Raw genomic sequence first — 23513 nt, 5'->3', positions numbered from 1 at the left:
AGTTAAACCTTGCCAGTGGACAGCACAGCCTTAGTAATTTAGACTTTTTTTTTTTTTTTTTTTTTTTTTTTTTTTTTGAGACGGAGTCTAGCTCTGTTCGCCAGGCTGGAATGCAGTGGTGCAATCTCAGCTCACTGTCAACCCCCGCCTCCTGGGTTCAAGCGATTATCCTGCCTCAGCCTCCTGAGTAGCTGGGACTACAGGCACGCGCCACCATACCCAGCTGATTTTTGTATTTTTGGTACAGACAGGGTTTCACCATGTTGGCCAGGATGGTCTCGATCTCTTGACCTTGTGATCTGCCTGCCTCGGCCTCCCAAAGAGCTGGGATACAGGCGTGAGCCACCACATCTGGTCAGTAATTTAGATTTTAATAAGTCATACCAAGAATGTATTTTCTTTAAATAAAATTATAGAAAAGTGTTCTTTATGTAGGAAATTTATTTTCAAAGACAATACCCAATTATTTGTCTTCAAAAATAGGCCTAACATGATAATCATAGCAGTGACCTGGAAACAAGCAGATTCTGATTCACTAAAGAAACATTAAATCATTTTGATGTGAAGTATATTTGTTTTCTAGTTCTTTAAATCCAGGCATGGATTAAAAATTTCTACTCAGCCTGTAATTTGATAATAGGAAGTGACAAATGGGAGTTACTATAAGTGACAATATAAATGCTTTCTAATTTTTAGTGTGTGTGTGTAGAGACAGAATGAGGTGTTAACAGTTTCTTTGACTTTGAATTTAATGTAAGTCTGGTTGATATTATACATTTAATGAAGATAAAACTTAAGAGTCTCAAATCCTTCAGGTCAGAAACGCTTCTTAAAACATGTTAGAAAGGCCGGGTGTGGTGGCTCATGCCTGTAATCCCACCAAGCACTTTGGAAAGCTGAGGCGGGAATATCACTTGAGCTCCAGAGTTTAAGACCAACCTGAACAACATAAGGAGCCCCCACCTCTACTTAACGAAGAAAAAGAGCGTCAGAAAGCTAAGAAAATAGTTAATCTCCTTAGAATTAAACACCTTTGTTTAAAAACATTGATTTGGTTCATTTTTAGTATGAATATTAAAGGTAATGTTGAATGTTATCTTTATTCCATGTAAGTGATGAAACACCAAGTGCCTAAGTTATTTTGGTTATACTTTGGTTGAGTAAATATATATAGTATTGAAATCTCTGAAGTTCTAAATATTTATGTTTATAGGCACAGAATCAAAAGTTTCTGTGGGAATTTTAAATATAAAACTTGAAATGTATCCACCACTCAATCAAACATTATCTCAAGAAGTAGTGAACACACAGGTAAATAGTTATGAGTTTCTCTTTTTTTGTCTGTCTGTTTTCATAGTAGTGTATTTAACTGTTGATCCTAGAAGGCACTCTAGTTTTAGAAAATTACCATTTATTACTTTCTAGATTAGCACTCACAGGTTCACAAAAAGGATGAGAAAGAAGATGAAGACAAGGTTGTTTTTCTAGGAGAATCTGTACTCTAGTTTGGGAAATACAATGAACGTTTATTGAGACAACATAAGAATTACAGAACAGGCCGGGCGCGGTGGCTCACGCCTGGAATCCCAGCACTTTGGGAGGCTGAGGCGGGTGGATCACAAGGTCAGGAGATCAAGATCATCCTGGCTAACATGGTGAAACGCCGTCTCTACTAAAAATACAAAAAAATTAGCCGGGCGCGGTGGTGGGCGCCTGTAGTCCCAGCTACTCAGGAGGCTGAGGCAGGAGAATGGCGTGAACCTAGGAGGCAGAGCTTGCAGTGAGCCGAGATGGCACCACTGCACTCCAGCCTGGGCAACAGAGCAAGACTCCATCTTAAAAAAAGAAAAAAAAGAAACAATTACAGGATAAAGCTGAAGAGGATAAAAGAGTGGAGTGTAACCTCAGTGGGGTGGGATTTTAACGTTCTTTCACGGATGTTTATTGAAAGCTTGCTGCTTGTGTCTTTTCTGCTCTGCCTTCAGGGTAGAAGCGCTTGCCACTTCTAGCGTGTATTTGGAAAGGTTTTTTTCCCTAGTTCCACTGTCAGGTTTCTGACGAATTACTTTCTTCCTGGGTCTTATAAGATCGGCAGACGTTTTCACTCCTCTGCATTAGATTTGCTGTCCCGTTCAGTTCCTGCCAGTCTGCAGCTTGGAGGTTCTTATTATCTGCTGACTTGCTGGGATGGCACTTGTGGAATGGTTCTCCTTGACTAACCCTTTACTCCACCCTGCCTGTCATACTGTTCCTTTTACAGACCTGTGGTTAGATGCTAGTGCTTCTCCCTCAGGCAAACAATGCCCTGCCCTGTTTTCTTTAAACTTTTTTTCCTTCCTTTTGTAAACTCTCATCTCCCTCTAATCTCTAGCTTCTGACATGTGTCATCGGTGGTATATATACCTGAAACCACATAGTGGAAACCAATCTTGATGTTACTCAAATAAATACCCAACCCTATGGGAGGCTAAGGTGGGAGGATCACTTTTGAGTCCAGCAGTTCAGGACCAGCCTGGGCAACATAGTGAGACCCTGTGTCTACAAAAATTTTGAAAAATCAGTCAAGCATGGTGGTACATGCTTGTAGTCCCAGCTCCTTGGGAAGCTGAAACGGGAGGATTACTTGACCCAGGAATTTGAGGTTACAGTGAGTGACTGTATCACTGCACTCTAGCCTGGGTGACAGACTAAGACCCTGTCTCTTCAATAAATGGTGTATACACACATATACATATATGTATACGTGAGGGTTTTTTTTGTTTTTTCAGACAGTCTCGCTGTCGCCATGTTGGAGCGCAGTGGCGCAATCTCAGCTCACTGCAACCCCTGCCTCCCGAGTTCAAGCAGTTCTCCTGCCTCAGTCTCCCGAGTTGCTGGGACTACAGGCGCATGCCACCACGCCCAGCTAATTTTTGTATTTTTAGTAGAGACAGGGTTTCACCATGTTTGCCAGGATGGTCTCGATCTCATGACCTTGTGATCTGCCTGCCTCGGCCTTCCAAAGTGTTATACATGAGTTTTAATCATGTTATTCATATATTTATGTGACATATAAAGTAAATGTTTGGGCTCTACTTTTTTTGGGTTGTAGCTCGTTTTTTTAAATTAAATTTTATTTTTTTAGAGACAGCATCTTACTCTGACTCTCAGGCTTGAGTGCAGTGGTGTAATTATAGCTCACTGAAACCTTAAACTCCCAGCCTTAAGCAATCCACCTGCCTCAGCCTCCCAAAACACTGGGATTGCAAACATGGACCACTGTGCCCAGCCAGGTTCTCCTTTTTAAACTTAACACTATTTTATATATATTTTCTCATATTTCCACTGTCATATTTATAATTTCTAGTGACTAAAACATAAGTTTATTCTGTTTCTGATAAATTGCTTCTAATTTTATCTTTAAAATTGCACTATTAAAAATTTTAGCCAGGCTAATTAGTCTGTAATCCCAGCACTTTGGGAGGCCAAGGTAAAAGGATCACTTCAGGCCAGGAGTTCAAGACCAGCCTGGGCAACATAGGTAAACTTCATCTCTACAAAAATTTTTAAAAATTAACTGTGCATGGTGGCGCATCCCTGTAGTCCCAGCTACTGGGGAGGCTAAGGCGGGAGGATCACTTGAGCCCAGGAATTTGAGGCTACAGTGAGCCATGATCATGCTACTGTACTCCAGACTGGGTGACAGAGCAAGACCGTGTCTCTTAAAAGAAATTAAAGTCAGAAATATTTATGGATCCTAAACAGGTGTTAAAATGTGCTAGACACTGTTCCAGGCACTGGAGATGTAGCTGTGTACAGGGCAGCAGACAGCTAGACAGCTTGCTCTCAAGGAGTTCAGATTTTGGTGCAGGAGAAGCAATCAGTCAGCAAACAATCAGATAGTAGAAGGTGTTTTGTGGAGAATTATTACAGGGGATATGATACAGTGGTTATTGGGTGACTGATCATAGGTCAAGTGACTAAGGTAGGGAAAGGGTCTGAACGGCAGGAAGTAACCAGTCACGCAAAGACTGGGGCTGAGCTTCCAGCATTGGGAACAGCCTAGAACAAAAGCCCCTATGGAGGAACGAAAGCCTTAGTGTGGCTGGAGTGTAGTGGGTTGGGGAGAGAGGAGAAAATGAGAGAGTCGGGCCAGTGTTCATAGGCCAAGGCAGGTATTTTGCAGTGTGATGGAGAATGAAGTGTTTTTTTGTTTTTTTGGTGTTTTTTTGGAGACGGAGTCTTTCTCTGTCGCCCAGGCTGGAGTGCAGTGGCCGGATCTCAGCTCACTGCAAGCTCCGCCTCCCGGGTTTACGCCATTCTCCTGCCTCAGCCTCCTAAGTATGCTGGGACCACAGGCACCCGCCACCACGCCCAGCTAGTTTTTTATTTTTTTATTTTTTTAGTAGAGACGGGGTTTCACCATATCAGCTAGGATGGTCTCGATCTCCTGACTTCATGATCTCCCAAAGTGCTGGGATTACAGGCTTGAGCCACCACACCCGGCCAAGAATGAAGTGTTTTAAACAAGAGAATGACAGTATGTTTTGTTTTTTTTGTTGAGATAGAGTCTCACTCCATTGCCCAGGGTGGAGCACGGTGGCATGAACTCGGCTCACTGCAACCTCTTCCTCCCAGGTTCAGGCAATTCTCCTGCCTCAGCCTCCTGAGTCGCTGGGATTACAGACGTGTACCGCCATCCCCAGCTAGTTTTTGTATTTTTTGTTGAGACAGGGTTTCACCATGTTGGCCAGGCTGGGCTCAAACTCCTGACCTCAAATGATCCACCTGCCTTGGCCTCCCAAAGTGTTGGGATTACAGGCGTGAGCCACCACGCCCGGCCTGTATGATTTACTATTAAAAAATTTCTGGGCCAGGTGCGGTAATCCCAGCACTTTGGGAGGCCAAGGCGGGCGGATCATGAGGTCAGGAGTTTGAGATTAGCCTGACCAATGTGGTGAAACCCTGTCTCTACTAAAAATACAAAACAAAATTAGCCGGGTTTGGTGGCACATGCCTGTAGTCCCAGCTACTCAGGAGGCTGAGGCAGGAGAATTGCTTGAATGTGGGAGGCGGAGGTTGCAGTGAGCTGAGATCACGTCACTGCACTCCAGCCTGGCGCCAGAGTGAGACTGCATCCCGCCAACCAAAAAAAAAAAAATTCTGTCTTGGGAGGAAGAAAAGGTGACTTATGATTATTGTATGGAGACTGGATTGTACTAGGGGTAAGTGTAGAAACTTCGGGAAGTCAGGAGGCTCTTATAGGAGTAGATAAATTTGTTACATATTTGGTAGTAATTAAGGATAATGAATAGGAATTGAAAAACATTTTTTTAAATTTCAAGCTTGCTTTGGAACGTCAGAAAACTGCAGAGAAAGAGCGATTATTTCTTGTATATGCTAAGCAGTGGTGGAGAGAATATTTGCAAATTCGACCCTCACACAACTCACGACTCGTTAAGATTTTTGCACAGGTTTGTAAATTATATTAGAATAATTTTATGCCTGTATTTGAGATTTACTGTTAACGTGTGTAAATTTTGTTTAATATTTATCTGTAAAATGTATTCCAAAAAATAAAAGTGTATTTGTAAAATAAAATGCTGATTTTGTAATATTTTCTTTAACTGCATAGGTGAGTGGCAAGATCAATCTATATCTTATTTTACTTTCAATTTCAATTATTGTGGGTTTTGAAAATCAGCTTTCTCAGGTTGAATCAATTATTGTTTTAAACCCTTTCTGAAAATATTTGATTTAAAGTAGATGAAAATCCATTTTGTTTAACTTGGAATGTGTATTTGCTTGATACTTAGTGCTAAATAATTAACCATTTGGACACTTTGCAGGTTATATGTAAATCCAGCTCTTGTGTGCAGAACCGGGGGGCTCTGGGCATATATATATTTTTTGTTAGGGTTTTAAAAAAAATTCTATATAACCATGACCTCTAAGCCAGTGACCAGTAATGTTTAACTGAAGCATTTCAACTATATATCTCTGCCTCCATTTTTCCTGAGTCCTAAACCCATTTTTTTTCTTTTACAGACCAACATAAATTATATGGTCAGGTTCACTTATTTTTTTGTAACTCCTAAGGAACAGGTCAAATATTTTGTATATATTCAGCCTCATATAGATGCTTTCATATAAGTATAGTGTAGTATATTAAGTTTCTCCGATCCTGTGCATTCATCCAGCTTTACCCTACTTTCCCTAGATTTTGGAACAGGCCAAAAGTGGTTTAGTTTCCAGATAGGGAGCTTGGGAATGAGAGGTTGACTAGAGGTGGGAATAAGGGAAATGGCTTCTGACTTTCTGATAGCATTGTTTATATACTGAATGACTGGTTGGCAAGGTAACAACAATATCAGGACAAGGGCAAGGAGAAACCAATCAAAATATAACTGGCTTCCTGGCTGGGCACGGTGGCTCACGCCTGTAATCCCAGCACTTTGGGAGGCCGAGGCAGGTGGATCACCTGAGGTCAGGAGTTTGAGACCAGCCTGGCCAACATGGCGAAACCTTGTCTCTACTAAAAATACAAAAATTAGCCAGGTGTGGTGGTGCGCATCTGTAATCCCAGCTACTCAGGAGGCTGAGGCAGGAGAATTGCTTAACCTGGGAGGCAGAGATTGCAGTGAGCCGAGATCACACCATTGCACTCCAGCCTGGGTGACAGAGTGAGACTCTGTCTCAAGACAATAACAACAACAAAAAATATACACACATATATAAATGAATACAGATACATATTTTAAAAACTGGCTCCGTGCTGTCTATATAAATGAGGCATTTATTCATTGCCACGTGGAATTAGAACCAGAGAGGACTCAGGATGGAGTAAGGCAGTGAATCAGAGAAATGGTAGGATCAAAGAGGAGGAAGAAGTTGGGAGGCACTAAGGAAGTCAAGGAAGTGGGGTTTTCTTTTACGAAATATTAAATGAATTCCTCTCTCTGAGAATTCATTGTAAGATTTGAACCATAGAAGGTAATTTAGTCTCATAGTAACCATATAAGATTGTCAAGTGGCCAGGCATTGGCTCTTTTTGTAAACAGTAGGAAGGTTAGAGAAGAGGACACTCTTTTCAAGGCCAAACAGCAACTCAGTCATGGCAAAGCCTGTATTAAATTGGAGTTTCAACTGGTGCCTTTTTGGTGTATGCCACCTCTTTCCATACACAGAGTAAATAAAATGCTGATTTAATTTCGATTCGCCAGACCTGTTTCTTGCTGCTGCTTCCTGTATTTGACTAGTTATGAAATTAAAGAACAACAGTATAAAGCAATCTAATTATAAAAACAATATTGTTTTCATAGATGAAATATATATAAATACATATATAGATGATATACAGATATACCCTGCCTTTAGAATGTAAAACTTTTTCTAGAGTGTTTTTTGAAATTTTGCTTTCAATTGACTTGGTTAACAATTTTTTATTTTTTAGCTTGTGGGGATATATTTAGATAATATTAGAATATTGCTATAATAAAACAATATATCTTACATTCTAAGATGCTATTGATGATTGACTTAGGCAAATGCTTCCACTTCTTATGTGCTCATCTTTTCTTGCCTGTTAGTGGATTTGTAAGAATAGGAGTAACAGTCCTACACCTCAGTCCTAACCAAAGATCTGTAGATTCACCGTGGCCATCATACTTAATAATTCATTATTCTTTTTATCCTTTGTTAGCTGGTTTTGCTATAATATAATAGTAATCCATTGATGCCTTTTGAACTTTTTAGTGCAAAAAACCTTAAAATAAGTTACAGAAATTGAACTTCAAGGCCACTAGGTTTTAAGAAAATGTTGTAAATCACTTGAGGATTGAGGATATCCTTTTAATATTTAGTTTGTGATTTCAGGACTTAGTATTCTTATACAACACTAGATTATTAGTAATGCTAAGTTCATGTAAAAGAAAACCATAGTTCTCTATATCCCCCCCAAATTAGAATAATAATCCTCTGTTTTAAAAATCATTGCCCTCTAGGCCAGGCAGAGTACCTCATGCTTGTAATCCCAGCACTTTGGGAGGTTGAAGCGGGCGGATCACTTGAGGTCAGGAGTTTGAGACCAGCCTGGTCAGCATCGTGAAACCCCATCTCTACAAAAATACAAAAATTAGCCAGGTGTGGTGGTGCACACCTGTAATCCCAGCTACTCAGGAGATTGAGGCACAAGAATCGCTTGAACCTGGAGGGGTGCAGGTTGCAGTGAGCTGAGATCATGCTACTGCACTCCAGCCTGGACAACAGCGAGACTGTCTCAAAAAAAAAAATTGATGCCTTCTGCTGTTGAGAACTATAGGTATGAGTGGAATCTATAGCCAATTTGCTCTGCAACATAAAAATTCGTGATCTTTCTCACTATAATCAAATGTAAATAAGTGAGATTTTTTTTTTGTTTCCTTGTTGAGGTATGGGACTATATTGGAAAAAGATGTTTTGGTTATGGAGAAAGACATCAGTGGTTCTGATAATTCAAACAGATGGTGTTTCTGTTGGCTGGGTTAGATCTTATGTCCTGAGGAGCCCTATCAGAGAGGGTAGGTCATCCCCAAATCTTGAATAGTAAGTGGCCCTTTTACAGTGCCGTACCAGTAACCATGAAGGTAAAGAGATTGTGGGCTTTGGTAATACTAACTGTAAAATCACAGTGGTAGACAGTCATCAGAGACCTATATATGCATACAAGTTACTCAGCACCAACACCAAGATATATCCTGTATTTAGAACGTAAAACTTTTTCTAGAGTGTTTTTTGAAATTTTGTTTTCTGTTGACTTGGTTAACAAATTATTGTTTCCTGTGGATCTCTAAATTTGAGGCCCTAACGGAAACAAACTAGAACCAAGCTATGATCATTTCTGTTATATCAGCCAATCAGAAGAGTTATTTGTTCTGTCTGGCTATATATTGTTAAATTCTATATGGTAATGTGAAAGAATATTTCAGCTTAGAGCACCTCTCCCTCCCCTACATACCTGCCCACACGTTTCTCAGAGGAGTTCTTATTGCCACAGCCTTTGGAGTAAAACAGCTCAGAGTTAGATAGCTGTAGCTCCTCAGTTTTCATCTATAAAATGAAAATAATAGAGATGAAGATTAAAGGAAATTATATACACAGCACTTTGCAGCCTAATACCGGATACAAGGTAAGTACTCAATCAATGGTATGCTGAATTATTTTATCCTACATTAATGTATTTGAAAAAAAATACTATAATTGGGGATGATTAATATGTCATTACAGATGTTTTTCCCCTTTTCCCTAGGATGAAAATGGGATAAATAGACCAGTCTGTTCCTATGTTAAACCACTTCGAGCTGGACGACTTCTTGATACTCCAAGGCAAGCAGCAAGATTTGTTAATGTCCTTGGTTATGAACGAGCCCCTGTTATTGGAGGAGGAGGTAAACAGGAGCAGTGGTGCACTCTGCTGGCCTTTCTCTGTAGAAACAAGGTATTATACACACATAATAGAATTAAGTAGCAGTATATCATAGTTACTCTGAATTTGTAATCCATTTGTAAAATAATGCTTTAGGAAAATGTACATGTAGTCAATCCTCTGTACCCACAGGTTCTGTATCTGTAGATTCAACCAACTGCAGATCAATAATATTTATAAAAGTAAAAAATAACAATAATAAATAATAGTACAAATATAAAACAATGGAGTATAACAACTGTTTATGTAGCATGTACATTGTATTGAGATTTTTAAGTAATTTAGAGGTGATTTAAAGTACATAGCAGGATATGCTTAGGTTATATGTAAAATACCATTTTGGCTGGGCACAGTGGCTCATGCCTGTATCCCAGCATTTTGGGAGGCTGAGGTGGGTGGATCACCTGAGGTCAGGAGTTCACGACCAGTCTGGGCAACATGGTGAAACCCCATCTCTACTAAAATACAAAAAATTATCTGGGTGTGGTGTCACGTGCCTGTAATCCCAGCTACTCAGGAGGCTGAGGCAGGAGAATTGCCTAGACCTGGGAGGTGGAGGTTGCAGTGAGCCAAGATTGCGCCATTGCACTCCAGCCTGAGGACACAGCAAGACTCCGTCTCAAAAAACAAAACAAAACAAATACTATATACCATTTTATACAAGCCTGGAGTATCCATGGATTCTCTTTCACAAGGGTCCTGGAACTAACCCCTTTGGGCACCGTGAGACAGCTATGCTGTCAACTTGACCACGTCAGAACCTTGTTCTATTTTTCGTAACAAATCAATACACAAAAAACTCAGCATCTTTATTTTCTCATGTGGTTTCTTATTTAAGTTATTGTGATTTCTGTGATGTAGGGACCTACAAGTACTAAAGTGTCAGAAATCAACTTACAGAATGAATTAGAGACAGCACCAGGACCAGACCATGGCTTTCTGGTACTATTGATGTGTTGAAATTTGCTCAGATAATACATCTTTAAAAAAGAGAAAACGGGGCCAGGTGCGGTGGCTCATGCCTGTAATCCCAGCACTTTGGGAGGCCTAGGTGAGCAGATCACCTGAGGTCGGGAGTTCGAGACCAGCTTGACCAACGTGGAGAAACTTTGTCTCCACTAAAAATACAAAATTAGCTGGGCGTGGTGGCACATGCCTGTAATCCTAGCTACTCAGGAGGCTGAGGCAGGAGAATTGCTTGAACCTGGCAAGCAGAGTTTGCTGTGAGCTGAGATTGCGCCATTGCATTCCAGCCGGGCCAAAAGAGCGAAACTATCTCAAAAAAAAAAAAAGCAAAAAGATAAAATGGCAGTACAAAATGAATATAGAAAAGAAATCTTCAATGGCATGCTATTTTGTTTAGTTTTACATACAAATGTATATTTAATTACACTTTTTGAATGACTTGATTTCAGTAAACTAATTTTATAGATTATGGGATATTTCCTAATCTGTATTCTAAAAATGTTGATAGTATGATAACAAACAAGTAAAACTATCTTTAGGCTGGGCGCGGTGGCTCACGCCTGTAATCCCAGCACTTTGGGAGGCTGAGGCGGGCGGATCATGAGGTCAGGTGATCAAGACCATCCTGGCTGATGCAGTGAAACCCCGTCTCTACTAAAAATACAAAAAATTAGCCAGGCGTGGGGGCATGCACCTGTAATCCCAGCTACTTAGGAGGCTGAGGCAGGAGAATTCTTGAACCTGGGAGGTGGAGGTTGCAGTGAGCCGAGATCACGCCACTGCACTCCAAACGGGGTGACAGAGCAAGTTAAAATATATATATACACACATATATGTGTGTATGTATATGTATATAACAACAGCATTAACAGTAATGGTGAAACTTTACCCATAATTCTATTCCCAGTTTATCATTTCTTTTTATATTTTTTCTCCCGTGTATGTATCATTTATTCCATAATTATAATTAATGTAAATAAATTTTTGTATCTTGCTTTATAATTAAGCATTATGCTATGAACATTTTTCTATGTGTTGCTACAATCTTTCTGATTTCTTTTTTTTTTTTTTAAATGAGGCGGAGTTTTGCTCTTGTCGCCCAGGCTGGAGTGCAATGGCACGATCTTGGCCCACTGCAACCTCCGTCTCCGGGGTTCAAGCGATTATCCTGCCTCAGCCTCACTAGTAGCTCGGATTACAGGTGCCTGCCACCACCCCCAGCTCATTTTTGTATTTTTAGTAGAGATGGGGTTTCACTATGTTGGCCAGGCTGGTCTCAAACCCTGGCCTTAGGTGATCTGCCTGCCTTGGCCTCCTGAAGTGATGATTTCCGTTTTTTTAATGAGTGTTTAAGTTTTATTGAGTCAATATACAAAATATACTTAACTATTTCCCTATTGTTAAGTTCCCTAACTGCCAAGTTCGGGTCTTTTTTTTATTCAGTGGGTTTGTTGTTGTTGTTTTCTTTCATTTTGTTTGGGACGGGGTCTCGCTCTGTCACCCAGGCTGGAGTGCAGTGGTACGAACCCGGCTCACTGCAACCTCTGCCTCCTGGCCTCAAGCAATTCTCCTACTTCAGCCTCCTGAGTAGCTGGGACTACAGGCATGGAGCCACCACGCCTGACCTTTTTTTTTTTTTTTTTTGTATTTTCAGTAGAGATGGGGTTTCTTGGCCAGGCTGGTCTCGAACTCCTTGCCTCAACTGATCTGCCCGCCTCAGCCTCCCAAAGTGCCGGGATTACAGGCAAAAGCCGGCACACCTGGCCGTAAAGTTAAGCTCATTTTTAATTTTTCGATGTTACCGTGAATGAACTTTTACATTGACTATCTTTGCAGATATTATTATTTTACTTTTGAATTTTCTTTAGGACAAAATCTCAGAAATACTTGGGTCTAAAAGGTTGATTAGGCCACATGCAGTGGCTCATGCCTATAATGCCAGCACTTTGGGAGGCCAAGGTGGGTGGATCACTTGAGGTCAGGAGTTCGAGACCAACCTGGCCAAAATGGTGAAACCCCGTCTCTACCAAAAATACAAAAATTAGCTGGGTGTGGCGGTGCACACCTGTAGTCCTAGCTACTCTGGAGGCTGAGGCAGGAGAATCGTTGGAACCTGGGAGGAGGAGGTTGTAGTGAGCCAAGGTCACGCCACTGCATTCCAGCCTGGGTGACAGAGCGAGACTCTATCTCAAAAAAAAAAAAAAAGTAAATTAAAAAATAAAAGATTGGTTATTAAATTTTTGTAAAGTCACTTTAAGAATTATAAAATGCTGTTTGTTTTCTTACAGTTATTTTTTTTTAAAAAAACTGTAGCACCACCAATGCAAATTTTTGGAGAAAGAAATTTCTTGGCCAGGTAAGGTGGCTCATGCCTGTAGTCCCAGCACTTTGGGAGGCTGAGGCAAGCAGATTGTTTGAGCCCAGGAATTCGAGACCAGCAAGGGCAACTTGGCGAAACCCCGTCTCTACAAAAACACAAAAAATAGCTGGGCCTGGTGATGAGCGCCTGTGGTCCCAGCTATTCAGGAAACTGAAGCAGGGGAATCGCTTGAGCTAGGGATGACAAGGCTGCAGTGAGCTCAGGATGTCAAGGCAGCAGTGAGCTGAGATCACGCCACTGCACTCCAGCCTGGGTGACAGAACTAGACCCTATCTTGAGGGGAAAAACAGAAAGAAAGTTCTTCATTCTGAAACTCAACTCAAATAGTTATTTTTGCTTTTGCCTGTAGTTTTCGTACACTTAAATAAAAAATTGTAGCCATACTGTTTAATATCTTAGTAATTTTTTTCACAGAACACAGTATCAGATCTTTTCTTTCTTTTTTTTTTTTTTGTATTTTGAGACAGTCTCTCACTCTGTTGCCTAGGCTGGAGTGCAGTGGCATGATCTCAGCTCACTGCAACCTCCGCCTCCCGGGTTCAAGTGATTCTCCTGCCTCAGCCTCCCGAGTAGCTGGGATTACAGGCACACACCACCATGCCCAGCTAATATTTTCTGTTTTTTTATAGGTCTTTATAACTTTTTAAAATTGAAAGTAATATAACCACATCAAAGAAAATCTGGAAAATAGAGTGGAAAATTATATATAACCTCCCCAGTAGTAACCATTGTTGGCATTTTGTTGTTCTTCTTGCCAGTCATTTTTCCTATATATATTTTTTTTCTTGAAATTATCACATATAGATACTATCAGTCATTGGTTGAGTGTTTTCCATTTATTTGCATTTCTTGCTGTATGACTTGTTTGCTTGTTTGTTCATGTCCTTCAGCTATTAATCTATTAAAATATTCCAGGCTGGGAACAGCTCATGCCTATAATCCCAACACTTTGGGAGGCTGAGGCAGGAGGATCACTTGAGCCCAGGAGTTCAAGAGCAGCCTGGGTAACACAGTAAGACCCCCATTTATACAAAAAATTAGCTAGGTGTGGCGGTGCACACCTTTAGTTCCAGCTACTTGGGAGGCTGAGACAGGAAAATCACTTAAGCTTGGGAGGTCAAGGCTGCTGTGAATAATGTCACCAGCCTGGGTGACAGGACAGGCAAAAGGCTGTCTCAAAAAAAAAAAAAAAAAATCTACTTTTCTTTCTATGTTGTGTGAGTTCTTTATAAAACTTTTTTTTTTTTTTTGGAAACAGAGGCTCATTTTGTTGCCCAGGCTGGAATGCAGTGGCGTGATTGCAGCTCACTGCGACCTCTGCCTCCCGGGTTCCGGTGATTCTCTTGCCTTGCCTCCTGAGTAGCTGGGACTATGGGTGTGCACCACCACGCCCAGCTAATTTTTGTATTTTTAGTACAGACGGGGTTTCCCTATGTTGGCCAGGCTGGTCTCCAACTCCTGACGTCAAGTGATCCACCCGCCTCGGCTTCCCAAAGTATTGGGATTACAGGCGTGAGCCACTGTGCCTGGCCAATAAATTTTTATTATAATTTTGTATTTAAGTATGTAATGAGGAAACAATATGGAAGAATGAATACTTCATTTTAATTTGTCTTATCTTCCAGGGTGACTGTGAAGATCACGCGAACCTTCTGTGCAGCCTTCTTCTTGGATATGGATTAGAAGCCTTTGTTTGTGTTGGGACCAAGGCAAAAGGAGTGCCTCATGCTTGGGTTATGACTTGTGGAACTGATGGGACCATCACTTTTTGGGAGAGTTTAACAGGACACAGGTTAGTCTACTAAGTGTATAAGGATATTAAAATGAAGTTATAAGTTTTATTTTTTTTTGAGACGGAGTCTTGCTCTGTCGCCCAGGCTGGAGTGCACTGGCACAATCTCAGGTCCCTGCAACCTCTGCCTCCCAGGTTCAAGCCGATTCTCCTGGCTCAGCCTCCCAGTAGCTGAGATTACAGGCACACGCCACTGCACCTGGCTGATTTTTGTATTTTTAGTAGAGAAGTTTTCACCATGTTGGCCAGGCTGGTCTCGAACTCCTGACCTCAGGTGATCCACCCACCTCAGTCCCCCAAAGTGCTGGAATTACAGGCGTGAGCCACCGTGCCCAGCTTAAGTTATAAGTATTTTAAATTATAAGGGTTTTTTGTCCATATTGATGGTACTTGAAGGTACGTGTTGATGATTTTAGTTAGAGCCTTTTTAGTGATTACGTAAAAAAGTACTTCAATTATGGCAGCTAAGTAAATGAACTCTAAGAAAACTTTTACCTCAAATATTCTTTACCAACATGATGTTGGTAAACAGTAAATTATATTTACTAGCTGTGTTTGATTAGCATCTTTTTTTTTTTCAGTTCTCTCTTTTTTTTTTTTTTTTTTTTTGGCAGTGTCTCACTCTGTTGCCCAGGCTGGAGTGTAGTGGCACAGTCACAGCCCACTGCAGCATCCCCTTCCTGGGTTCCGGTGGTCCTCCTACCTCAGCCTCTTGGGTAGCTGGGACTGCAGGTGTGCACAGCCATGCCTAGCTAATTTTTTTGTAGAGATGAGGTTTTGCTGTGTTGTCTGGGCTGGTCTTTAACTCCTGGGCTGTCACGGCCTCCCACAGTGCTGAGCCACCACGCCTGGCCGGCATATGTTTTTTTCTGATAATCATCCCTAAGCCTGAAAATAAGTTCAAGTTGTAAATCATTATTTCTTTTTTAAATTTGATGTGGTTACCATCTCCATGTTGGCAATCCACTGGACACATTTTTTGAAGTACTTTAGCCTGTCATTAGATTTTTTAGATTTTGAAAGAGCTGAGTACCTCTGTTGTAGGACTTCCTCCTTAGTTCAGCTAAGAGCTGGGTCCTTGTCACACGGCCACGAAAAATTAGGCTTGTAGGCAATTTGAAGGGGAGAAAATGGAATTTATTGGACAAAAGGAAAAAAACTGGGAAACAGGGACCCTCCACAAAGCCATAGTGCCTGCTAGTGTGCTTCCCGCCTCGCGGATTGACTTTCAGGTTCCACTCAGGAAGAGGAGGGGCCAGGCTCCTCCCCACTGCAAATTGCTCGAACTTGTGTGGCTCCACCCCAGTGTGCACTCCTCCCAGTGCACAGGCTGGTTGGAGTTTCTCTGGGGACCCCTTTCCACCTGGCTGTCTCACTTCTTTCTTCCTGGAATATTCTCTTTCCTTAGCTTATTTCTTATAATTGTCTTTCAATATTCATTATTCCTCTCTGGCTATTCGCAGTTTTTCCTTTATCTTGTCTTCAAATGTATGTGTTCTAGAGGCCCAGCCATGGGCCCTCTTTTCATTTCCCTGAGTCCTTTTTCTCCCTGGTTGATAATCATGCCCAGTAATGTTTTGGTTAGTTGTGCCTAAAAATGCATAACCAGATTATTTTAATTATGTTATCTGAGGCAAACTTTTTTGATTTTTTTTTTCTTTCTTGGAGATGGAGTTTCGCTCTTGTTGCTCAGGCTGGAGTGCAATGATGCCATCTCGGCTCACTGCAACTTCTGCCTCCCGGGTTCAAGCAATTCTCCTGGCTCAGCCTCCCAAGTAGCTGGGACTATAGGCACACGCTCCCACGCCTAGCTAATTTTTGTATTTTTAGTACAGACAGGGTTTCACTATGTTGGTCAGGCTGGTCTTGAACTCTTGACCTCAAGTGATCTACCTGCCTTGGCCTACCAAAGCGCTGGTATTACCGCGCCCAGCCTTTGATCTTAACAGTATACATAGAATGTATTCTGTTGTTTCGAGTTGGTTTCAGTATTGTAAGATGTACCATACAATTAATACAGAGTAATCAAATTGTGGAAATAAAGAAAAACAAGTATTAAACTCTAGTTCTGAAAAGTAGTTATGGCCTTAAGTGTTAGAATAATTTTCTCAGTAAGATGCTGCCTTCTTAAGTTTTAAGTTCTCATATATAAAATTATTTAATTTTTTTAGGTACATCCATAAACCTACCAATCCTGATGAACCTCCAGTTGCTGAACAGCCCAAACCACTGTACCCATATCGAACAATTGGTTGTGTTTTCAACCATCAGATGTTCCTGGGAAATTGTCAACCCTCTGATGCAGTAGAAACCTGTGTATTTGATTTGAATGATGAATCCAAATGGAAACCCATGAGTGAGGAAGCAATTAAATCTGTGTGTGCTCCTGGAGCTACAACATCCCTTCCTCCCTTTCCACCTCTGTGTGCATCCACAATTGACGCATCAGTAACAAGTAATGAAATTGAAATGCAGCTGAGGCTTCTAGTGTCAGAACACAGGAAGGTAATTCACACTGAAACAGTTGTAGTTTCCTACTTCTTTTCATTTATGTATTTATGTATTTATTTTTTGGTGTGTGTGATAGTGCCAGTCACTATTCTAGACCTGAACAAAGCAACTACAGTCCCTACTATTATGAAGCTTATAATTTTGAAAGTCGTGAGAGTTTAAGTTCTGAGACTCAAAAATCTCCAAATTAATTCTTATAAAAAGAATTACTTTCTCCTAGAAATGAAGAATGGTGAACTTGTTCACATCCCTTAGAGTCAAGATTTTTGCTGAATACCACTATTTGGATTTCCTCTTTGTGAAATGCTTATTCGCATATTTGCCCCTTTAAAAATCCTGGGTTAGGCTGGGCTTGATGGCTCACGCCTATAATCCCAGCACTTTGGGAGGCTGAGGTGGGTGGATCACTGGTGCCCAGGAATTCAAGACCAGCCTGGGGGATATGGTGAAACACTCTATTATTTTTTAAAGAAAAAATATGTATACTGGGTCATATTTTTTTCATATTCATTTTTCTCCCCAGGTTGGTTTCTATTTGTTTTCATATTATACTCAACTGAGTAGATGTCTGGCTTTAATCCGCATTTCCCTGATTACTTATGAGATCAAGCCTCTTTTACTTTTATTTTATTTTATTTTAAGATGGAGTCTCTCGCTCTGTCACCCAGGCTGGAGCGCAGTGGCGTGATCTTGGTTCACTGCAACCTCCACCTCCCAGGTTTAAGCAATTCTGCCTCCGCCTCCTGAATGACTGGGATTATAGACATGTGCTACCATGCCGCCAATTTTTGTATTTTTTGTAGAGATAGGGTTTCACCATGTTGGCCAGGCTGGTCTCGAAGTGATCTACCTGCCTCAGCCTCCCAAAGTGCTGGGATTACAGTTGTGAGCCACTGTGCCCAGCCAGATCAAGCCTCTTGTCAAATAGCATGTAGATTTCCTTTGTAAAGTGCCTTTAAGAAGATATAAAAAGTATTAAGTCATAAAGGAAAAGATTGTATCTTAAAGACTTAAGTTCATCAAAAGAAAACATTAAGAGATTGAAGCTGTGGGGTGGGAAAAGTTATTTGTAACACATATCACCAACAAAGGACTAGAATCCAAAATTCCTACAAGATTTATTTCTAATTCGCCTTTTAGGGTTCCCTATTCCAGTCCCCACCTTGGGTGAGCCTTGTTTTCTATGTTCTTTGAGGGTGTCAAAGGCAATCTGATTTATCAAACATGTTCTCTGGGTTCCCAGTTACTCTTAGCTTTGGCCTCTAATACATTTCTTATTCACTTATCAAAGCATTTAAATATATATTTTGGAAAACTTGGCGTTTGTAATATGGTTTCAGCAAGAGTTGGTCAGGATACCTCTGGTCCATTATATTGCTGGAAATGAATGCCCCTTATTACTTTTTCTTTCCTTCCATCACTTGTATTGCCTTTAGCTTTCTTTTCATAGGTTCTGCTTACAAATAAAAGCAGTATCTTATAAGAATTACTTTTGGCCAGGCACAGTGTCTCACGCCTGTAATCCCAGCAGTTTGGGAGGCTGAGATGGGTGGATCGCTTGAGCTCAGGAGTTCAAGACCAGCCTGGGCAACATGGTGAGACCCTATCTCTACAAAAAGTACAAAAATTAGCCAGGTGTTGTGGTGCATGCCGGTAGTCCCAGCTACTTGGAGGCTGAGGTGAAAGGAGCCAGGGAGGCGGAGGTTGCAGTGAGCCGAGATTGTGCCACTGCACTCCAGCCTGGGTGACAGAGTAAGACCCTGTCTCAAAAAAAACAAAACAAAAAAGAAAGAAAGAATTACTGTTTATAGAAAAAGAAAACAAAGCTGTGACGGATGCCAGTGTTGATCACTATTTAAGTTAAGGTGCCTGTAAATCAGCAAAAGTTCACATTTTGCCACAGGAGAAGCATTGTTAATCATGGACCTTTGAGACCATTTGTGACGAGTTAAAACCTTGAATGTGAAATGAGGAAATGTCAGAGATCCATTATGATAATCAAAATATCTAGAATTTTGAGAATTTTTTGTATTTGTAACAATATTATTTTTAACTTTATGTGTCTAGATATCAATAGATATCATTTGGTGTTACAAATGGAATCATGGGTTGGGTGCAGTTGCTCACGCCTGTAAATCCCAGCACTTTGGGAGGCCAAGGTGGGTGGATCACTTGAGGTCAGGAGTTCGAGACCAGCCTGGCCAACATGGTGAAACCCCGTCTCTACTAAAAATGCAAAAATTAGCCGGGCTTGGTGGTGGGTGCCTGTAATGCCAGCTACTCAGGAGGCTGAGGCAGGATAATCACTTGAACCTGGGAGGCAGAGGTTGCAGTGAGCCGAGATTGCACCACTGCATTCCAGCCTGGGCAACAGAGTAAGACTCTGTCTCAAAAAATTAAAAAAAATAAAAAATAAGTGGAATCACGTGTTTTTAACATTCCATAGAAGTATGTTTTAAGCTCCCTAGGGGCCTGTAAAATGTGTTCATCTTTTTATCTCTTACAGTATATAAGTTTTATAGAGTACATGTTCAGTATATATTTGTTTAATCACATATAGAATTAATTTGTTGACTTTTCTCACCTCTGCAGTTCAGTGAAGAGTCAGTCTAATAAACAGATTCATTCTTACTAAGCTCTTTTTTTTTTTTGAGATAGAGTCTCGCTTTGTCGCCCAGGCTGGAGTGCAGTGGCGTGATCTCGGTTCACTACAAGCTCTGCCTCCTGGCTTCACGCCATTCTCCTGCCTCAGCCTCCTGAGTAGCTGGGACTACCGGCACCCGCCACCACGCCCGGCTCATGTTTTGTATTTTTAGTAGAGACAGGGTTTCACCGTGTTAGCCAGGATGGTCTCAATCTCCTGACCTCGTGATCAGCCCACCTTAGCCTCCCAAAGTGCTGGAATTGCAGGCATGAGCCACCACGCATGGCCTAAACTCTTTAAAGTTAAGTAAAATATCTCAAAATATAAGAATTATACCTGTCCTCCATATTAAGGCTATTTCATATAGTATTTTGTAGTAGATATTAGAGTAGTACAGGATTTGGGGACTTCATGAACGTCATTGTTTTGAATATTTTTTTGGTTATTTCTCTAAGAAGTAAAATCTGATCACCTATAGTTCCTTTTATCTGATTTTTATTTCTATGCATCCCTATAATTATTATTATTAAAATATTATGATAGCTTTTAAAAATCTTTTCTTGGTATACATTAAAATAATCAACATTTTTATTTAGTTGGTTTTGAAAATATTTTTGTATTTCACTTTTTTTCTCTCGATTGCTTATAGGATCTTGGCCTCACTACTGTTTGGGAAGACCAGCTCTCCTACCTTTTATCACCAGCTTTGGCTTCTTATGAATTTGAGCGTACAACAAGTATTTCAGCAGGCAATGAAGAATTTCAGGATGCCATAAGAAGGGCTGTACCTGATGGACACACATTTAAAGGGTTCCCAATACATTTTGTGTATAGAAATGCAAGACGTGCATTTGCCACATGTCTTCGGTAAGGTGTAATTTATGGAATCCTTTTTTCAGTTTAAGAATCTTAAGAGATCAGTCTGGCAGGGTTTTTTTTATTTCGTTTTTTTTTTTTTTTTTTTTTTTTTTAACTCAAGGTCTTGCTCTGCTGCCCACGCTGGAGTATAGTGGCACAGTTACGGCTCACTGCAGCCTTGACCTCCTGGGCCCAAGTGATCCTTCCACCTCACTCTTCCAAGCAACTGGGACCACAGGCATGTGCCACCATACGTGGCTATTTTTTTAAAATCTTTATTTTGTAGAGATGGGGTCTTCCTATGTTGCCCAGGCTGGTCTTGAACTCCTGGGCTCAAGCAGTCTTCCCACCTCGGCCTCCCAAAGTGCTGAGATTGCATGTGTGAGCCATTGCACCCAGCCTAATCTGGTGGTTATTTAGGAATGACATCCGAGTCACATGGGAGCTTTTACAGTGACTTACCCTCCTTGCCACAGATTTTGATTCATTTGGTCTGAAATGTAGCCCTAGATAGTCTGGGATTATTTTCCCAGTGATTTTGGTGCAGTCTCAGGTATCTCTGATTTTGTTTGGAATATAAGGAAATAGTCTATAATGTGAATAGCTTGACCAAAATTATAGGGTGTTTGATAGCAGAGACAGAATTTGAAAAAATTATTTTATTTATTTATTTTTGAGATGGAGTCTCAGTCTGTCACCCAGGCTAGAGTGCAGTGGCTCAGTCTTGGCTCACTGCAACCTCTGCCTCCCGGATTCAAGTGATTCTCCTGCCTCAGCCTCCCAAGTAGCTGGGATTACAGACACCTGCCACCATACCTGGCTAATTTTTGTAATTTTTAGTAGAGATGTGGGTTTCACTATGTTGGCCAAGCTGGTCTTGAACTCCTGACCTCAGGTGATCCACCTGTCCCGGCCTCCCAAAGTGCTGGGATTACAGGCATGAGCCACCACGCCTAGCCTGAGACAATTATTTGAAATACTGATTTACTTGCAAATAAGGAATTAAAGTGTATAGTCACTTCTTAATTGAATAATTTTTTTTTCTTAAATAGATCTCCTTTCTGTGAAGAAATTATCTGTTGCCGTGGAGACCAAGTGCGACTGGCAGTTCGTGTCCGAGTGTTTACTTACCCTGAATCTGCATGTGCTGTTTGGATCATGTTTGCTTGTAAATATCGCTCGGTATTATAGGGCCAATATTTATGTAAGAATTATACCTGTGTGTAATTAGAATTTTACGCATTGTATATTATTTAGCTATTTAGAGGTTTGTTATTTTAAAATCACAATCTGGCTTGAATGGCGTATTTCAATTTTGTATATACTTGACTGGTAATGTTTAAAAAAAAATCATGTGTTCCTTTAAAATTAAGGCTGAAAACTTGTATAAATCTCCCTGGAATTTAGTATAAATTAAGTGTATATTCTATTTTAATAAATGCTACTTTGTTTACAGTTACCAGTAGTTTAAATATTAATATAAAATGCATTCAGTTTTCTTTACACTAACAGGTAATCAAAGAGATATTTGTCTAAGGGTTTGAGCCCTAGAAAAATCAATATGATCATTACTTTTCCAGGTTAATGGGATTATTTTATACAAATTAGGAGAAATTAACCTCATGACAGATTTATTTATTGCATTGGCAAAAATAAATGTTGATGAATTATCACTTTTGTGGTTTATTCCTGGCCCTTGGGATATTTGAGACTGTCCAGAAATTTATGGTTGGACCTTGAAGCAAGAATAGGAAAAAACTATTACCAGAAAAGCATAACTATTAATAACCTCATATGAAAGTACATGAATCATTTAGAAATATTTATCAGTGTGATTCGTTGTAAAAATGAATTGGGTATTTTAGAAAAAATTTATTATACCTCTTTGTTATGATACGGATAAATTGTGATCTTGCAGTCTATCACTGATTTTCTGTGGTCAGAGGATTCATTACTAGCCTCTTCATGGATTCTATCTTCTGAAACCTTTTTTCTTTCTTTTCATTGTGTTAAAAAAATCAGCATATATGTGACTAATCTAAATGAGAGATTGTGTGAGACCACAGAAAACAAGCGTATGTGAGTGACTCCATACTGATTTTTGTTTTAAAATTGAGCACATTTTAAAAGTTTTTTAAGGCTCGGCACAGTGGCTTATGCCTGTAATCCCAGCACTTTGGGAGGCCGAGGTGGGTGGATCACTTGAGGTCAGGAGTTCATGACCAGCCTGGGCAAAATGGTGAAACCCTGTCTCTACTACAAATACAAAAATTAGGCTGGGCGTGGTGGCTCACACCTGTAATCCCTGCTACTCAGGAGGCTGAGGCAGGAGAATCGCTTTAACCTGGGAGGCAGAGGTTGCAGTGAGGTGAGATCATGCCATTGCATTCCAGCATGGGAGGCAGGGCAAGGCTGTGTCTCAAAAAAAAAACAAAAAAAACAAAAGGCTGGGCATAGTGGCTCACACCTGTAATCCCAGCACTTTGGGAGGCCGACGTGGGTGGATCATGAGGTCAGGGGTTTGAGACCAGCCTGGCCAACGTAGTGAAACCCTGTCTCTGCTAAAAATACAAAAATTAGCTGGGCATGGTGGCATGTGCCTGTAGTCCAGCTACTCAGGAGACTGAGGCAGGAGAATCGCTTGAACCCGGGAGGCAGAGGTTGTGATTAAGCCAAGATTACGCCACTGCACTCCAGCCTGGGCAACAGAGCAATACTCCATCTCAAAAAAAAAGTTTTAAAAAAATTAATTTTAAGTAGCTAGGCATGGTGTCACACGCCCATAATCCAAGCTACTCGGGATTCTGAGGTGGAAGGATCGCTTGAGCCCACAGAGGTTCTGGTGAGCTAAGATCACATCACTGTATTCCAGCTTGGGTGACAGAGCAAGACTCTGTCTCAAAAAAAAAAAAAAAAAAAG

At 40.7% G+C, this 23513-nt stretch overlaps 1 protein-coding gene and 1 long non-coding RNA gene across 7 annotated transcripts in view; one reads left to right on the top strand and one right to left on the bottom strand.

Moving 5' to 3' along the window:
• The window catches only part of CEP76 (centrosomal protein 76), a 39499-nt gene that overhangs the window by 6737 nt on the left and 9249 nt on the right, over positions 1 to 23513 (top strand). For 4 of the 6 annotated variants that reach the window (XM_017852889.1, XM_017852890.1, XM_017852888.1 and 1 more), the window contains 7 exons: positions 1214 to 1311; positions 5325 to 5453; positions 9266 to 9454; positions 14414 to 14580; positions 16752 to 17085; positions 20385 to 20602; positions 21646 to 22263. In XM_017852889.1, coding sequence (XP_017708378.1) covers positions 1214 to 1311; positions 5325 to 5453; positions 9266 to 9454; positions 14414 to 14580; positions 16752 to 17085; positions 20385 to 20602; positions 21646 to 21784 — 1274 coding nt within the window. In that variant the 3' untranslated portion in view covers positions 21785 to 22263. Of the gene's footprint in view, positions 1 to 1213; positions 1312 to 5324; positions 5454 to 9265; positions 9455 to 14413; positions 14581 to 16751; positions 17086 to 20384; positions 20603 to 21645; positions 22514 to 23513 lie in introns of those variants that run through there. The other 2 variants (XM_017852886.1, XM_017852887.1) reach the window with 2 other exon arrangements.
• LOC108515754 (uncharacterized) overlaps positions 1797 to 23513 on the bottom strand; it is a 34797-nt gene continuing 13080 nt past the window's right edge. Inside the window, exons 3-4 of the long non-coding RNA XR_001881602.1 lie at positions 8975 to 9066; positions 1797 to 1835 (exon numbers count right to left, since the gene is read on the bottom strand). This is a non-coding gene — a long non-coding RNA (uncharacterized LOC108515754). The remainder of the gene's footprint in view (positions 1836 to 8974; positions 9067 to 23513) is intronic.

The sequence above is a fragment of the Rhinopithecus bieti genome, unplaced genomic scaffold (genome assembly GCF_001698545.2).
Source record: "Rhinopithecus bieti isolate Rb0 unplaced genomic scaffold, ASM169854v2 scaffold_35884, whole genome shotgun sequence".
NCBI lineage: Eukaryota > Metazoa > Chordata > Mammalia > Primates > Cercopithecidae > Rhinopithecus > Rhinopithecus bieti.
This window is presented reverse-complemented; position numbering and strand designations above follow the sequence as displayed.